This window comes from Molothrus aeneus, chromosome Z (genome assembly GCF_037042795.1).
Source record: "Molothrus aeneus isolate 106 chromosome Z, BPBGC_Maene_1.0, whole genome shotgun sequence".
Lineage (NCBI taxonomy): Eukaryota > Metazoa > Chordata > Aves > Passeriformes > Icteridae > Molothrus > Molothrus aeneus.
The window spans coordinates 12806974-12824954 of NC_089680.1; the positions used below are offsets into that span (position 1 = coordinate 12806974).

General features: G+C 40.9%; 1 protein-coding gene across 1 annotated transcript; it reads right to left on the reverse strand.

Moving 5' to 3' along the window:
- Positions 1–2707: 2707 nt before the first annotated feature.
- Positions 2708–5438, reverse strand: RPL37 (ribosomal protein L37). The gene is made up of 4 exons (XM_066569159.1): positions 5279–5438; positions 4468–4603; positions 4080–4164; positions 2708–2819 (listed from the first exon to the last, which is right to left on the reverse strand). The coding sequence occupies exons 1-4, from the start codon at positions 5279–5281 to the stop codon at positions 2750–2752; spliced, it is 294 nt and encodes a 97-aa protein (XP_066425256.1). The 5' UTR covers positions 5282–5438; the 3' UTR covers positions 2708–2749.
- Positions 5439–17981: the final 12543 nt, after the last annotated feature.

The following is a 17981-nucleotide window of genomic DNA, read 5'->3' on the forward strand; positions in this document are numbered from 1 at the left end:
CTGTTGGCTTTCCTTCCCTGGTTTCTTGCAGATGGAGATTGAGAGCTCCTGCTCCCTGTGGAATACACACTTCAAGATCTGCCAGCTCTGTTCCATTCCCATGCTGAGGGCAGTGGGTTCCATGGACTAGCTCCTAGAACCTAAGAATTGCTGAACTCTCCTGCAGGGAGATACTCATGCAGCCTGCTGTTGTGCCAGGGAGCTCTAAGGGCCTCACTTAGGACCACTCCTTTTAGGGGTGCAGGATGACCGACTTTAGTCCTCAGGCAGTTCCCATATTGGCCGCCATCCAAGGCAGTAATTACTGGAAATTTTCTGAAGTCTGTAACCATAATGTTGTTCCTCTCAGGCTGTTTCAGGCAAGTAACATTCCTAGGCTATCAGGGGCTGACTTACTGTCTCTTGTCACCTTCCTTGGCTAGGCAACAAAGGCCCTGCTATGGACAGTTTCCGGTAAGTTCAAGGGCATTTTTGGTGGGGGAGAGGAGGTGGAGGAGGTGTTTGAAGACATAATACATCACCACACAAGGATTTTTTACCAAAGGCAATCCATCTTACCCCACTGTAGTCACTGAACACCTCTCTGCCTTTAAGAAACCTTCAACCAATACACTTCTAAAAAGTGAGACTTGTACACTGAACAATAGGATATGTAATTTTTGATGTAATTTGGACTACACCATCTATCAAGTCTGAAGGATGCAAAACTCACACATTAGAGACTGGGTATGACAATAGTACTGTATACATAAAGTATACAGTAAGCGTTATGCAGAGGTTCACTAGGTAACGCTCAAGTTAAAATGCCTAATGAGATTTCAATAAAAGATTATACACTAAGCAACCAGCAAAGCAGCCTTTCAGTATTGAACCACACACTACAAAGAACAGAAGGGCATCAAAATCTATTTCCTGTACAATGCAAATATAACTGACACATGAAGTACACAATCCTTTCTGAACAGGACAAAAAACCCACAAAAAATTATTTCCTGCCCCTCACCAAGAATTTTAAAACAATTGAAAATGGCTGTCAAAATTCTTGTCCATAAAATTCATTCTTGCTGCAAGTAAAATTCTTCCTGAAATAAAGGGTTTCAGTTACTCCAAGTCATTGGAATTTTCTATCACTGTTACCATGGTGTATTGCTTGTTATACTAATGCTCATTTTCCAGGAGCAGAATTCATGAGAAGCTAATAGGTAACAGCAAGCAGCTAAGCACTTGCCCTCACAGTGCTTTATCATGTCTGCAGGTCAAACAGGCTGCTCAGAGCAAAACCCCACGCTACAGAAAGATCACCTAAGACCTGTCAAGCAAAGGCTTTCACTCCCACCCATAGTCAGAATACCTGCCATACCACCAATCCAACATCATTGAAAAGAGCCTTTCCTTAGAATCCTGCTGAGCTGCTTTTATAATGGTCTTGAGTTTATTCTCAGAGAATAAGGACACATTTATGATTACTTCCTCCCTACATGTGTTTCCCTAACATCACCAAAAACATTTCAGGGGCACTCCTTAGCCCTGGGAATACATGGCCAGTACTGTGGACTGTGTATTTTAAGAGCATCACTACCACTTAAAATTCCAACTTTCTCAAATGGACCAGTTGAATCTAGAGCACGTAGAGTCTATTTGTTACATGCTACAGAAGAGCAGCAAATTACTTCTTCTGGTTTAGAAACAGCCCAAGTTGATAAGCTGGATTATCCAAAAATTCTAACTCCATTTTAAAACATAGGAAAATGCAGTCAGCCATTTTCACCTGGCAGAAAATTTCTGTGATTTTGAAGGTGATATATTAACTGCTGATCATACAGAGACAAAGCAATATTCTGCTTCTGGAAGTTCATGACAAAACTAAGAGCAGTGAGAAGAGCCTCAGAAGCTTAAAGCATCTCAAGTTTTTCAGTTTCTAGTATTGTCTCTGCAAGGCAATCTGAAAGTGCTGTAAACCCTCACAGTAACTACTGCAATTGCCCAAACTGGCATAGCAGCACCTTATAATCACTTTCTCGGTGTGAGTTTAATGCCAGTAACACACAATGCAGGGTACAAATTAATTTTCTGTAATTTTTATGTAAGTCAAACTGACTTACTATCTGGTATTATTTACATGCAACACTGTTAACTCAGATCTGTGTATCAAGCTTTCTACACCAACCCCATCAGGCCATTCAGAAAATTTTGTCCTACTCACAGATCTCCAACCCCCTGTATCTGCAGTACACACTCTTTGCCCAAGAAGTAATGATCCACACAGTAATACTTTTGCAGGCTTTTGAGTACCACAGAGCAGTGAAAAAAGAACGGTATTGGAAATCCCTCTATCACTAACGCCTCCCAACACAGCACATAACTATAGTTACACAGTAACTATTATTATAGTTACTATCTTCAAAACAAAATTGTGGCTCTCTGTGCTATGGCATACTGAGATCAGAAGAACACAGGGCAAATCCACACTACCAATATTCCACTTCTCTAGCTGGAGACCTCCTTTGAGTAATAGATACAAGCCTCTTTTTTAGTTCAGTGCAGAGATTATGGTCCTTTTCAAGACAAAGGTACTACCTAATGAAGACTCAATTAAAGGAGTGCTTTAAATTAATCAGTTCAGAATTTATGTTTCAAGTCTTTATGTATTTTCATGAATACTACATTTCAGTGAGTACGTAAAAGTATGTAAAAAAAGGTGACAAGATTTTCTGGTTAAGACCATTTATTTTAACAAACAGATGAGTCTTTAAGATGAACTGGAGGCTGCAACAGCTGCTCTCTTGGGCTTCGGTGTGGTTCCCTCACGGAATCCATTCCTGCAAGTAGAAATATGGTTACCACTCTGAGAAGTTGATTCCTGCTCCAGGTTATTTTCTGACACTCATGTTTTAGATGAAGCTTACTAGTTTTTTTCAATTTATCTCAATAATGCACTGAAATCACAACAGAGTTCACCCGTTCAGAACTTTTTTTAAAAAAAACACATTATTAAAAATTGTCTTGAATAAGCAGTATGGTTTTCATTCTTGTCTGCTGAAGTAAATTTGACCTCTTGAGACAGGAAGATTTCATTATCTGAGTGAACCCTGCAAATATAGCTCACCTGCTGAAAGCACATCTTAGTACACACTCCTTCTAATCTGGCTAAAGAGGTCCTGTTTCTGAAGTCTATTTCTTACAAAAATTCTCTATGCCTCCAACCACACTCTTCAGCCCTGAGCTTGATTTTGGATGACATTTCTACCTGAGCAACTCTCAGTGGAAAGCAAGCTACAGCTGCACACTGGATGGTGTTTTATGGCTGCCACTGGAAAAGAATGAGCTAACCAAAACAAATTGATCCCTCAGCCACACCCACAAGTGAGACTTAAAAACCTCATACCTTTTGCTAATAAAATTAATCTACATTTTTATGACATCACTCCTGAATTACATGATATCTTTCATATAGCATTCTTGTGCAGTGGATCAGAAGCTACAGAATTCCATGGGATTCATAGAAAGTGGGAATCATATAACACCCCCACTACCCCTCCCAAGTACAATTCAAGATTTGTAATAAGTCTTAGAAACTTGCAACTCAGTTGTATAACTTGATGTAAAAACTAATTAATGCTGACTGAACTCTAAATAAAGAGAGGGACCAGACATTATTCCTGTCCTGAACTTTCTTCTGAGTGAGCAAATGGGACTGGAGTGCATTTTGAAACTTATCTCAATAAACCTTTAGTATAATGATCTATTTAAATGAATCACAAATAAACAAAATACCACACAAATAATTTTTAAAAGTGAGCTTCTTACTACAATAACATATATGTCCTGTACTACCTTCATTCAGTATAAACATTGGAACTTTTTGCACACCTTTTGTCTTACCAGAAAGGTTTTTTTTATCCTCAAGGGAGGATAAAATGCAGACAAAGCCCATTATTTCATGACATATTTAAGAAGATTGTACTCCATTAAGTGGTACTAAAACAAAATTAAAATGTAATTTTGAGTGGTAAATTTTGTCATTAAATAGTGTCTATGCAGGATTTCACAGCATGCTAGTCGGTTATAAAGTGTTATACCTGAAGCGACGGTAGACCTTTTTCAGGTGCCTCATGCGACCAGTACCAGTGGTGTTGCGTCTTTTAGCCTTTGCACTCCAGTTATCTAAAATATGTAAGTCACTGTTATTTACCCGCACCAAGTAATTTTCGTTGCATCTTACATTTGTATGGTACAATTATTCAAGCTGACGAAGAAAAAAAAAACTTACTATAATTTAAGCCAGTTTCTATGGAGTAATACTGCATATTACCTGGCATATAGTTAAACCATCATTAATTTGAACAAAGCTCCAAACTGCAAAACGACACTGGAAAAAGTTTTCCTCCTTGATTGGAAAACAAGTCAAACTACTGAAGAAGAAACACGATTTTTTAAACTAGAGCCAGTTAAAAATTTGTTACTTACACTTTCTCTTACGCTTAGCAGGGTAACCACATTTCCCACAGGTCGATTTTTGCAGATGGTACGCCTTGGACCCACATCGACGACACAGGGTGTGTGTCTTATTTCGTCGCTTACCAAACGACGAGGTACCCTTCGTCTGAAAAGCATTTCAAAACATGGAAATATCACTAACACGTCCAAGTCACAAAACTAAAAGTACAAGCCTTAAAAACCGAGCGCAAACCGAGTCGTATAAACACGTCAGAAGCACATTCAACTCTAAACCACAACTCAGTTTTAACTACGAGCAGCATCCATTTTCAGGACCCGCTGCCGCCATTCCTTATGTGCCCCCGCCCCTGTGCTGAAATAAAACGGAGCTACGGCGCGCTTACATGGGCTCCCCTCTCCTCACACCTATCACCATAAAGCACCCAACTGCTCTCGCCCGACGAAAAGTGACTCGCTTCACACGCAGCAGCCGCACACTCACCCTTGGCGAGCGAAACCCCTCCTGCTACGTTACCGCCCGACTGCTCGGCCACGGCGGCAGCAGGTACGAAGCCGGAGTCGCCGAGAAGTCCGCGGAACCGCACCGCACCACGGCCTCCCAGCCCAGCCCGGCCCGGCCCGGCCCGGCCCGGCCCAGCCCGGCGCGGCAGCCGCGCCCGCCGCCCAGCCCCCGGCCCCAGCCCCGCCGCCCAGCCCGGCCGCGGCACAGCGCGGGGCCTCTCCCCGCGGCCCGGCCTGCCCCCGCGGCGCCCCCAGCCCGGCGCGGCGGCGGATGGCGGCGGATGGCGGGCGATGTCCCGAGAGCGAGCCCGGCACTCACCATCTTCGCCGGCCGCCAGCACCAAAGAGGCCGCGCCCCGCCCCGCTTCCGCCACGGCCCCGCGACCGCTTCCGGGGACGGCCGCTTGGGCGGGCCCGGGCCAGGCCTGGTGTGAGGGGCGGCTGGCGAGCATGGATGAGGCCCAGTGTGCGCGGCCGCTGACGAGCACAGACCGGGCCCGGTATGCGGGGCGCCTGGCGGGCCCGGGCCGGGCCCGGTGTGAGGGGGCGCCTGGCGGGCGCAGAGCCTGGCCGGGCACTGCCGGCACTGCGGGCACGGCGCGGGGCACCCCGGGGGTGCAGCTCTGCAGGAGCGGCCGCGGTGCCAGGCGAGTGGCTCAGCGCCAAGTCCTGATCCTGCTCACTGCAACAGTCGGAGTTACTTTTACAGAATCACCGACTCACCAGTTTTGGAGATCTACAAGACCATACAGTCCGCCGGTCTCCCCAGCACTACCCATGTAACCCTAAGCCCCTAAACCACATCGCCCAATGCCAAACACAGACGCCTATTGGACACCCCCAGGGAGAGGATTCCACCCCCTTCCGGGTAACCAATTTCTGGCCACCCGCGCAGTGACAAAATTTTTAACGTAAGTCTCCCATCTCTCAGTTTCTCACCATTTTCTGTTCTCTGTGTAAGCACAGTAGAAGAGACCGGCCTCACCTCACTACACCTTACTTTCAGTAGTTGTAGAGAGCAGTAAGGTTTAATGGTGAGTTTTTATGAGTGAAATTCAGACACATGTATTCCTGTATTCCTGTATCGTGTATTACTACCTGTAATACACGACTTTCAAAGTAAGCTGCCTTGAAGAACGGGCTCTCCTGCACTCTCTATTTGTCCATGTCCTCCCCCAGACCCCTCCATGGTGCTACGCAGTCTGCCTGAGATCAAAAGCGTTGCAATGGACATCATTGGCACCAAAAAGGGACATGGTCACAGCACCTAGCTTGAGTCCAAGAAACATTTGGACATTTGGCATCAGAACAATGCTCTAGATACATTGTGTGAGGCTGTCTTGTGCAGGGCCAAGAATTGGTTGATGAACCCTGTGGGTCCCTTCCAACTCAGCATGTTCTGTTATTCTCTGAAAATCTGCTATTTAAATTCTCATATGCCTGCCTACTATGCTCCTTCAGTAGACTTACAGTCTATACACAATTTTATCTTGAGAGAGTTCATTTCAGGGGAAATTAGAGAAATTTTTATATACCTTATTACCAGATCATTACCTTGTCATCCCAAACAGAGCCAGAAATTCATGCTATAGCCAGTTTATTTGTCTTTGATGAATTTGTAGAATTATGTAACTTGTCTTACAGTACTTGATGAAAGAATGTCTTTTTCTGGTAGGCTAGATGTCAGTCCTTGTTTACTGACTAAAAATGCGGCTTTTCCCAAGTACAGCTGTCTGGGCCCACCAGAAGCCAACAAACTGTGAGCAACCTTCCCACTATGAATGAGTTAAACCCCTGTGACATGGAGTTCATTGATCAGAAAAAGGGGTAGTCCCACAGCACAGTCCCCAGATTAGTAAAGCTGTGTCTGACCTCTGCATTTTCACTCCTGGACAAATCATGTTCATATGGTTGTCTAAATAGTAATTTGTCCTCATTTCTTTTGGAGTGTAGCCCCTTGTTGAACTTTTTTGGTGCTAATTTATGTAGTGGGAGGCCTTTGACCTCTGGTAAGGTTGAGGGATGGGGGAAAAAGCCATTTTGACTTCAGCAGCATGGCTTCCAGACCCAAAAATGTGTGGCTTAGGCTATTCACTCAGTTCTCTCATTTTTGGGTGGCAATTTCTCTTTCTGAAATAACAGAAATCCTTGCCTGTATTAATTTTTCCTCACATGAAATCCAGATATTTACTCCATCCATGGTCCTGCAGTAGTTAAAAAGGAGAGATTGGTTCCAAATGGTAAATCATCCCATATTAAATTAGGTGTCTGAAGTAGGGTGAAGAAACGATCCTTGGGAGGAGCCCTTCTTCCATGAATTCTAAGAGAGAACTAGGCATGCCCATTAGGCTGGGCACATAGGTAGCTGAATTTAGGTAAAATTAATTTTACCCTGACTTGACTCAATTAAAATATTTTATAGCAATTCTGTCTTCCTTACCAGAAATCAGAAGAGAAATTGCTGTGTTCTATGGATGAAATACCATTCAGGGAAAAAAACCAAAACAAACCACTTAACTCAAATAGTATGTATACATCCTACATGCTGAACTGAAGTCATATTTCTCCCAGCAGCCTTGCTGTGTGCCTTTTATCTAGTGCATCCTTTGCTCTTTCTTTCTCACTAAATCTCAGAAATCTGGACGATGGCATGGACATTGGACAGGTGCCATGGCAACAGCCTCTATAGGAAGTCTGTTGGTTTGGCTGCCTGCAAGAATATTCAGGAATTATTCCTGTCCTTTGTGGGATAAAAATGATCTTCTTCATTTACATGTCTTCAAACCTGTTCAGAAAGAAAGACTGTTGCTATTGTCGTGCATTCCTCTTTAGTATTCAGGAATACTTTTAGGGTAGGGAGTGGGCAGAGCTGTGGCTGACCCAGTACCATTCCAGGAGGTCTTAGCCTGTGTGAAGTTCACAGGGGAGAACAGAGTTCATTGCCCATTGCTCAGAACCCACAGGCTCATGTACTGGCAGCTGCTGAGTGGCACCAGCCTAAATTCAGCACTGACTAATTCATGCTGCTTCTTTGTTGCATAGGAAGTAATCCAAAATTTAGAAGGTGACATGTCTGGATTTCAGAACTGTCTTTTTGATGTAGGAAACAGGAGTCTGTCGGTACAGCTGATCTCCCATCACAGCTTCCCTACAGCAATTTTGGTCCAGACAGGTTTGTTGATGGAAAAAATCCTTTGCTGTGCCAGCAAACAGTGATCCTATTAATCTTTTAGGCTAGGGTTTATTGAATACCTTATTCTGCACCACGTTCCACAGCCTGGCTGATCTGGTTGGAGTTAAAACGCTGAAGAAAAAAAATAGATATGCTTTTAGAAATAAGCCTTAGAGTTAAGTCTAGTTCAAGGACAGGGAAATCAGAACCAGGACTGGCTAGGTATTAGAGAGGAAGGGGTGTGTGAGCCACAAATAACCTCAGTGGCATTTGTTTTGCTCAGGTTTGATGTCATGCTACTACATCACACCATCACTGGGGTGCAGTACAGCCACACACACCCTGTGGTGTGAAACAAAACAGAGGAGTTGAACTGGTTTTACTGAACTTGAAAGGACTAGTGTGTAACAAATTTCTTAGTGTGGTCTCATAGATGAAAGATGCTTTTGGTATTCTCCTGAATATCAAACACTTTAATATAGGTAACAGCATCTCAGGAATGCTACAGGAAAACTGAGGAATTCAAGGGCAACATTTTCATGAGGGTTGGTTTGGTTGCCTTTGTGTCTGGTTATCATTCTGATTTGCAGAGGTAAATATCTCGGTTGGAATTAGTGGACACTAATTATTTGTTACCTAGCAGGCAGAAGCAGCATAACTTCATCTGTATAATATCCAGATTCCTCAGTTTGAAAACTTCTGTATGTGAGTTTGAACCAGAAACATTGGTCACCACAAGATGACAGTAGAGTTCAAGTTAAACCTTTCTACTAAAAAACTCTCAAACAGTAACAGTATATTAGGTTAATAAATTGAAATATTAATGAATATTATCTGTACAGTTCTTACATCTTTATGACAATAACAAAAAAATTTAGCAAACAGTGCTTATGAATAAGTCTGTTGTATCCTGCTAAGAAACTAATAAGCATAATAGAAAAGTCTTTCTATTTGTTTAGGATGAAAATGAATACAAGAAAATTAAACAGCTGACATTAACTTCTGAAATTTCTTGTTAAAATACAGTGGAAGTGATAAAAAATTTTTAGCAACTCATTATTTTTAATTACAATTCTATGGCTGTACCTAAAGGGTACTTACAAGTAGGAGGAAGGGAGAGTTTTTACAAGGGCATGTAGCGGTAGGACAAGGGAGGATAGCCTTAAGCTGAAGGCAGGTTAAGATTAGGTATTAGTAAGATATTATTTACTGTCAGAGCAAAGATAGGCTGGGACAGGTATCTTGCCCAGAGAAGCTGTGTGTGCCCCATCCATGTAAGTGTTCAATACTATGGAGCTAGTCTAGTAGAACGTGTCCCTGCCTGTAGCAGGGGGGTGGAACAAGATGATCTTTAAGGTCCCTTCCAACCCCAACCATTCTGTTATTCTATTGCCACTCCTCAGCCTCAGAGAGAGAGAGACTAGGTAATAGACTTCAGACCACCTTGGGAGTAGCACTAATACTTGTAGATCATGGCAAAAGCATGACTACCATCACAAACACAGCAGGAAGAGCTCCCTTCCCATTTCCTCAGCTGCCTTTAACCTTTATCTTAGAGTGGTTGCAGGGGGGGATCCTGGTTTCTTCCCCACTAGAAACCACACTAGAATCTTTCCTGTTTCATCTGTCTAGGGGAACAGTATCTCAGCAGAGATACTGTTCTCTTCTCAGCAGAGGTAGGAACAATCCTGGGACATGCTTGCTACACAGTACAACAGAATTCAGAAAATCCAGAATTTTAAAATGACCCTATTTTTCGTTTGTTTGTTTGTTTTGGTTCTGTTTTTGTTTAGTTTTGATTCTTTTTTGCTTTCTGTTTAATCTTATGCTTAGATACACTACAAGGTTGTGGGGCCTTGTTGCACCAAATTCTCAGAGGGAGTTTTGCTGTTTGCAGAGGTGGTTGGATGGCAGTTCAGACTGAGCACCAAACAGGGTGCATGGGAGAAAGCCAGAAGTTCCTTTACAAGGTGACAGCCATTTACTTCTCAGTTCTATAACAACAAAATGTTCTTGTTGGTATTATTTTGATAAAAAACAACCTTTCTTGATCTTGTCTTGTTTGACACTGTTGTCTTAAAATTTTGTTGCATTATTCATGCAAAAATGTATGCACACACAAGCCTGAAGAAAAATTTTCATTGAGGAGGTACAAAAGGCATTTGAGCTACCACCATCTGGTATTGTAGTCTGAATCACATTCCAGGTGGAAATACCTAGCTTCTAACCACATGCCTCTTACATTGCAGCAGAAAATATTTTAGTGAGTTGTGAGGAAAATCTTTGTACCAGTACAGACTGAAAAGTACTGGACTTAATTTTCCTTCAGATGGTTCTGGAATTTTTGAGAAAAGGCTGGTCAAATGGTTGTCTGAAATGGCATCGATTTGGTGGATCTTATAGTGGGAAGGCAAATAAGCTGGATGACCTTCTGAGGTTTCTTCCACCTGTACTTCTGTCATGCTGTGATTTCATAAAAGGCCTCTAACTATAGAGACATAACTGTATCTCTAATCTCTAAGGCTGTCATTTTCTCAGAAAAATGCATTTGACCAATTTTATACTTGGGAAAAAAAGGTCAGATCTTCATTAATTCTTCTTTCAAATTTTGTCAACTTTTCTCATAGTGGTAGCTTTTTTCTTGTGGTGGCTGGCCAAATAAGTGCTATGTCCCCTTTCTTACATGCCCACTGACAGACCTTCACTTTAAATATCCATCCTTTCCCTGTGTTATATAAGTCTCTGAATTGCATTTTTGGAGTTATTCTATTAAACCCAAAAGATTTATTATTGAAAATGAATAATAATTATATAACTGAAAAGCAAATGTTACCTAGTCATGATCTTGATATTAGCTTAGTAGGTCAGAGCATTGTGCTAATAAAGCCAAGGTTGTGGTTTTGATCCCTGTATGGGATAAAAGCTGGGCTCAATCATCGTTGTGGGTCCTTTCCAGCTCAGACTAATCTGTGGTACTTGTGTGTGTCTTTCTGTGCAGACACATACACAGATGGTACACACTTAGCTGTTCTAAAAATGTTTTCTTTCCTTTCTTTTGTACTGAAAAATTATCAAAACTTGTCTCACTCATAGCTAGACACAGCCTATACCTAAGCCCAGGCATTATGGTTGAAATTTGCTAACTTGGAAGCCGAATGTCTAAACATAACTTACAATGTCAATTCTTTTATATTTCCAAATGTTCTGTATGAATGACACATGGGCATAATCTTTGGAAAAATACAGTCTCAACTGTATTTTGGTGGGGAAAAAAAATTCTCTTTCCTGCAGAAGTGTTGGGAGTAAAATTCTGGCTATTTTACTCTCTCAATTTTCTCCCTTTTTACATGGAATTAAATGCTTGGCTTTGGCTAGGTATGTCTTTGGTATTACATTCTCTCCTTGTGTTTCTCAGCTATGTTATCAGTGCATATGTGAATGATTATCTTTCATAATAGTCTTGATTTTACTAAATGTGAATGATTTTACTTCTCACCACACATTTCTTAGAACATGACTTGATATTCTCTTCCAGGAAATGCTGGAGAAATACAGACATGCCTTTTTACACTGCTTTCTGTCTCCCAAGGTAAATAGATAATTTAGTTTTACAGGACTCATCCCAGTTTGGCACCTGTTAGTGTTAAAAGAACTGCTACAGCATACACATGGTAAATTTTCAAATTTTCCATGTATATTGCAATTGGAAGTATCCACCTATGTGAGTAAATGCAAAGCTGTCCACAAAATATAAGGTATCTGATTGTCTTTTGGAAAAAAACATTTCTCACAAATATTTATTTTTTATAAGTTTCAAGTTTTACTTTAGATCTAATACTCAAGAATAAGCTCACTTTAAAGTATAAAAACCTGTCACTTTTTTAACACCCTTTACCTTGTATGAATTTGTGGGGGTTGCTTTTCATTTTTGGATGTGAGACACAAGCTGTAAAAAAAAAGACTTTGCAGTGGAACAGACAAATTTAAGTTTTATGTTTACTGAAGATAAAGGCTTATTCCTAAGTTCACTTTCCTTTTTCAAAATCACTGTTGCATTTTATTATTTTCACTGGCTAAGAACCTTCCCTAAGTACAAATGAATTGCTAACAAAGGTCAGCTCAACTTTGCAGTTACAAATACTATCTTCTGTTTATTCTGGAATATTTTCCCTGTATCGGGCATTTTCAGCTTTGCATTTACTTGAACTTAGGCATACTGGCTGAATCAGGGAATTCCCCTAACACCCATGTACAATTTCCCTCTTACACTAATTCTCTTTACCAAAACCAGAAGACAAAATAGTGCCTAACCTTATTAGTGTGTGTAAAGAGGACACAGAAGAGAAATGGAGCTTTTTGAACTTTTTCCTTTTTGATCACAAAATAGAACTTTCAATCCTGTGGCCACAAGACATAGACTAGACTAACAAACACATGTACAGTCTTCCAGATGACACAGGGTAAACTCAACTTCTCTGGCAGATGGTGGAGAATACACCAATATGTACAGTTTCAGATTTGTTATCCATTTAGTTAGTCCTTGTTAACTAATTGCACAGTTTTGAGCAGAGCTTGAATATACATTAGGAAGATATGTAGCCAAAAAAGTGTCTGCTCAAATAGGGAAAAATGTCTGAGAGAATGTTGCACTGTGTAAAGGTCACAAAACTGTGACAAGTCTAAGCCTACTTATTATATTTTAACAGCAGAATAAATATGGTAGTTCTCCCTGTAACAATATCAGTAATTTACTTTTTCTGCTCCGTGTCTCAACCATTTTACAAGTTCATTGACCTCAGTGCAAAACTGACCACCAACCTTTCTCAGGGTACCTTTCTCATGGATGACACAAGCTTATACATGGAAGTATTTCCCTGTCCTGGTGTCCCAGCTTAAAGCCCAGCTGGCAACTAAGCCCCATGCAGCTGCTTGCTCACCCTACAGCAGTGGGATTGAAGAGAGAATTGGAAGGGTAAAAGCCTGCAATCTCATGGCCTGAGATAAGGAGTGCTTAACAGGGGAAATGTTGTGCAAACAAGCAAAGCTAAATAAGGAATTCTTTCACAGCTACTCATGATCAGGCAAGTGTTCAGCCATCTCCAGGAGAGTAGAGCCCCATCACACATAATTGCTATGTCTTGTGAAGACAAACACCATCACTCCAAATGTCCCCCAGTACCACCTCCTTCTCCCCTCTTTATGTACTGAGCATGATGCCATATGGTCTGGAATAACCTTTGGGTCAGCTGTTCCAGCTGTGCCTCTTCCCAACCTCCCACAGGCCCCAGCTTCCTTGCCAGCGTGTCAGTAGGAAAAGCAGAAAGGGCCTTGGCTGTATGCAATCCCTGCTCAGCAATAATACAAACATCTTTGTATTGTCAACCCTGTGTTCAGCACAAATCCAAAACAGCCCTGTACTAGCCACTGCGAAAAGATTAACTCTACCTCAGCAAAAAACAGAGCACCTGCTTTCACTACTGTCTCAGAAGACCAAATATTTATTAACCAATAAATAGCAGAATTGTGTACCTCTCTTGCCATGAGGCCCTACAAAGGATGAATCAGGAAGCTTCCTTGTCTGTTCCTATCACAAAACGTATATTTTACATTCTGTCATTGAAATTATCAATATTTATCTCTTTTTAAAAAATAATTTATAAAAATCTCAAAAGTTTTTTGCTAGTTCTGAAAAGTTTGGAGATTGCTGTTTGCTGAATACTTACTTTTTTATAGCTATTAGAAGTTCTACAGAGCCTCCACCTATATTAAAACTTCCATACTTTTGATTACTTTCATGATGGTTTTTCAGCCAAATAAGCACAGAATTGAATGCCTTCTCAGGCTAAGTGGGGACAAGTCTAATCCCCAGAAATGAAGTTTCTTTGAGAAATGTTTACTGACATGGTCTCCACTCTCAGATAAAGCATTTCCTATTGTATATAACTCCAACTAATCAAAACTGTTACGTAAAAGTAATTGAATGGCTAGATGGGAAGAAGTTTTCTGAGAATTTTATATCTGGAAATAAAAAAGTACATCATTAATATGGTTACAGTGACCCTGTGCTTCAGTCCTGCTCCTTTTAACTGAACTTCAAGTACAGAGAGAAACCAGAATAACTCACTTATAAGCTTGTTGTCGAAAAAATAGCAAATGTTGAGTACATCTAAACTTTGCTGGGCTCAGGTGAATCTCTGCAACTGCATTATCCCTCTCTTATTACTGGTACATGTTTTCAATTATCACAGTCTGGTGGTGGTTGTATGCACAGCCAGTCCAGAATGAGGGAGAGCCGGAGTCAAGGCTGTGTCGCTTCTGTTTCTGCACAATGCGCTGCATCTCTGTTGCCTCTGTGAAAGTTTGCAAAACCTTACTTTATCTGTTGAACTTTGTTTCCAGGTGGAAGATATCCACAAAAGCTTTTTCCAGGAAGTTTCACAGTAGCAGTTAGGGTTAATTACTGACTTCTCAAGTGAGCTGAGAAAATGAAAATGAATTTCAGCTAGTCCTAAAAATGCTGTAGTTCAAAAAGATATCCTAATAAGATCTGTTTCTTTGAAGTCCTGCCTTCCTTTTGTTCCCCAACTCCCCTTTACAGGAAAGGAGACTTTGTTCTGCTTATTGGAAAACATTTTTAAGGTTTTAATTTCAAGATACTTGGAAATTTTCAGAGGGAGACTAATGGACTTTGATGAAAGATTTTGTTCAAGGTTTGGTGCTTGAGGGATTTTAGCTTTTCAGCTAGTTACAATAATAAGTCTAGAATATATTCACTGATTCAGAAAGAACCAGAAATATAAAAGCATGGGCAAGGTTGCTAATGGTTGATATTTGACATTCTATTCACTCTACAGAGAAATCAGAAAGAGACGATATTTTAAAAAGCACAAAGACCTCAGGCCAGAAGCGATCTGGATTATCAGTGTGAGATACTGCTCTCTCAGGCAGTCATATAAAGCACCTCATGAATTTATTAAACTGTAGGAATTAAACTTAGGGTAAACAATGTATAAAAATACAAGAAAAAATCAACAAAAATTGAAATCATTGGATTATTTTGAAAAATTGGCTTTGTTTGGGCCTGAGGAGTAATTGCTTAGAAAAGAGTCTGCAGTCCTCCCTGTAGTTTAACCTCTAATACATACCTTTGTACGCTGTGTCTGGTTCTGTGTCACTATTAGCACAAATGGAATAATACTTTCGCTCTAGTCTGTTTCATGTGACTCTTTCTGTGTTAGCATATTTAAAGTACTAAAATCATGATACCAGCCCTCTGGTTCAATAAATTCACCTGTTTTATGTAGGTATGCTCTGTTGCTGGGCACACGAGAGCATATAGCTCTGCGGTAGATACAGCACTGCTGCTTCTGCACACAGCTGGCAGGTGAATTCTCAGAAGAGCTTGTGCAGAAGCTGTTGACCCCTGTGAGCTCTGTGAACAAGATTTTCAGGCTGAGAAGGACCCAGAGTGGATCCAAGCTTTCTCCCAACCCTTGGGGATGAAGACCATTGAAAAATCCTTCTCATGTTTATAAGCCATACTTTGTTTGCTGTTGTCTTCCCAGACAGATGGTCTGAATCTGAGCAGTTTTTGTCAGCCTGAAGGTAGAATGTCTCAGGAGGCAAGTATCAGTAACAGTAGAATGAAAGATAAATATTCACCTTCAATGAACAGCTAAATCAGGCCTGTCTAGGCAACTGATTGCTAAGATAATATGGTGCATTTGGATGCCACAGTCCTGTCTAGGGGAGCCCTTTGAAGCAGTGAGCACCATCTGCTAGTCTGGGATGAAGAGAAACCAGAGGAGTTTGTGCAAGGGGGTGGTTCACTGGCTCTCGAGCAGATGCAGTGGCTAGCTGCATCTGCAAACAGAAAGTTCTCCTCTTGCCCTCCTTATTTTCCCACTTTCCACCTCTTTTGCCCCATCTCTCTTTTCTGTGACTGTGTATGTTTTTACCCTGTCTGTGAGTCTGTTGCTCACCAGACCTTTCTGGGAGAAGACCTAACTCATAAAAACAGTCAAACCCACACAGACTTTTTTCCCCCCCGGATTTATTTTCTGCTCTTATGATAAATTAAACTGGCTCAGAGAGGACTGAAGTGTGCCAAAGCCAGCACCAGACATGCAGAAGAAGCAAGCACATGCTGGTGATTGGGAATAAAAGCAGGCAAAGATGTGGAAAAACAGAACAGTAACTCAACTTTGGGCAGATTCAAGCTGCAGAGTTTATTCACCATGTCTTTTGTTTTATGATCAGAACATAACTTTAAAGAATTTGTTTGCCCAGGCATGACCTTTGTGTATATACAGCCTGAAATGTCTGTGCTCTGGACAAGTCTCATGTATTGCCAGTATACCACTAAAGCTCTCTGAGTTTTGAATCCTAATAACTTGGGCTCTTTTGTTCTAACCCAGCTCTTTCAAACCCTAATCCTCACAGCCCTTATTTGTTTGGTGTAGTTTCTGCAGCATGCAAATTCCAGGAACCAAGGCAATATCCTTCTACAAGGTCCCCTGAGAGAGAATCATTTGCATTAAAGTTAGCACAGCAGTAATGCTATTTGACATATTTCATGGAGACACATCCCAAGGCATTGTCATTAATCCCTGAAACACAGCAAATACATTAAAAGCAAAATAGGCAATTAAAAAGCTTTAAAAAAAGAAAGTGAGATTGCCTTAGCATACAGAAACAAATACAAAAACTCTCCCAAGTCAATTTCACAATTCAAAACCATAATAACAGGATGTTCTTTCTCCACTTAGTTGTCATTGGAACCTTGGCATTTGCAGTAGTCACAGAGCACAGACTGTCTTTAAGGCTGTAATACATAATGAACTTGGACAATGAAGACACAAGACTATTTAAAGCTTGGTAAACTATTGAGTAACCTTAGCATCAATCCTATAAAAGGCCAGAAGTCTACAGGGAAATATCATTGATATAATTATATTCTGGCTGACCTTAGTGTGAAGTAGAATACAGACAATACCATTTCAGACTGTCTCTAGACCAGGCAGGATATCATTAACCCAGCAAATGAAGCATTGCATTAATCACTCCTGTGCTAGGACTATCATTTGATGCAAGACAAAAAATGCCCTGGCTTATGGCTAACCCTTTGTGTCTCTTAAACTACTCCACTTTTAATCCCCTAAAACATTGTTTTTGAGCAGAAAGAATTTATTTATTTTATTAATTCTAAAGGTTTATTTATGAATAACATAGTAGAAATGTTTAGCAAGAATAAAAGTTGCTAATGAGACAGTAAAATGGTTACTAGATTGTTGCCATTTTCACAAACAGTAAGGGAAAAATCAGCTTCCACTTCTCTGTAAGTTGCACTCTGACCTTTGCTACTCTGCCATCAGGGGAAGTCATTGGGGAGCTTGCCACTCGAGTCTTTTATTATAATTGATGTTATTGTAGAATCACATGTCAGTCAACCTGAGACTGTACTAGGTGTTGCAGTCACAAAATTCAAGTGTAAGTAGATGTTTATGCTACTGCATATTGCCTTAAGTGTCAATAAGACGCACAAAAATGTAGGAAACTGTATAAATGGTTCAGAGCTTAAATGTTAAGTAGAAAAAAGCTGCTGCAAGTACCCTATGAAATAAAATAAGAATCAGGTTTTCCCAGTCCCACTATTCTAGAGGAGAGACTAAATACCCATCCACTGCAAAGCAGTGAAATGCCATTTTTGCAGTCCTAGGAACAGCAAAAATCTGTTGAAAGCTCTGCCCTCCCTCTGGTTTGCACCATATTGGTTCAGTTTCTTTGCTTTTGTTACTCTGAAGACAGGATCAGGAAAAATCAGGGTCCTGTTCCCAAAGAAAAGAAGATA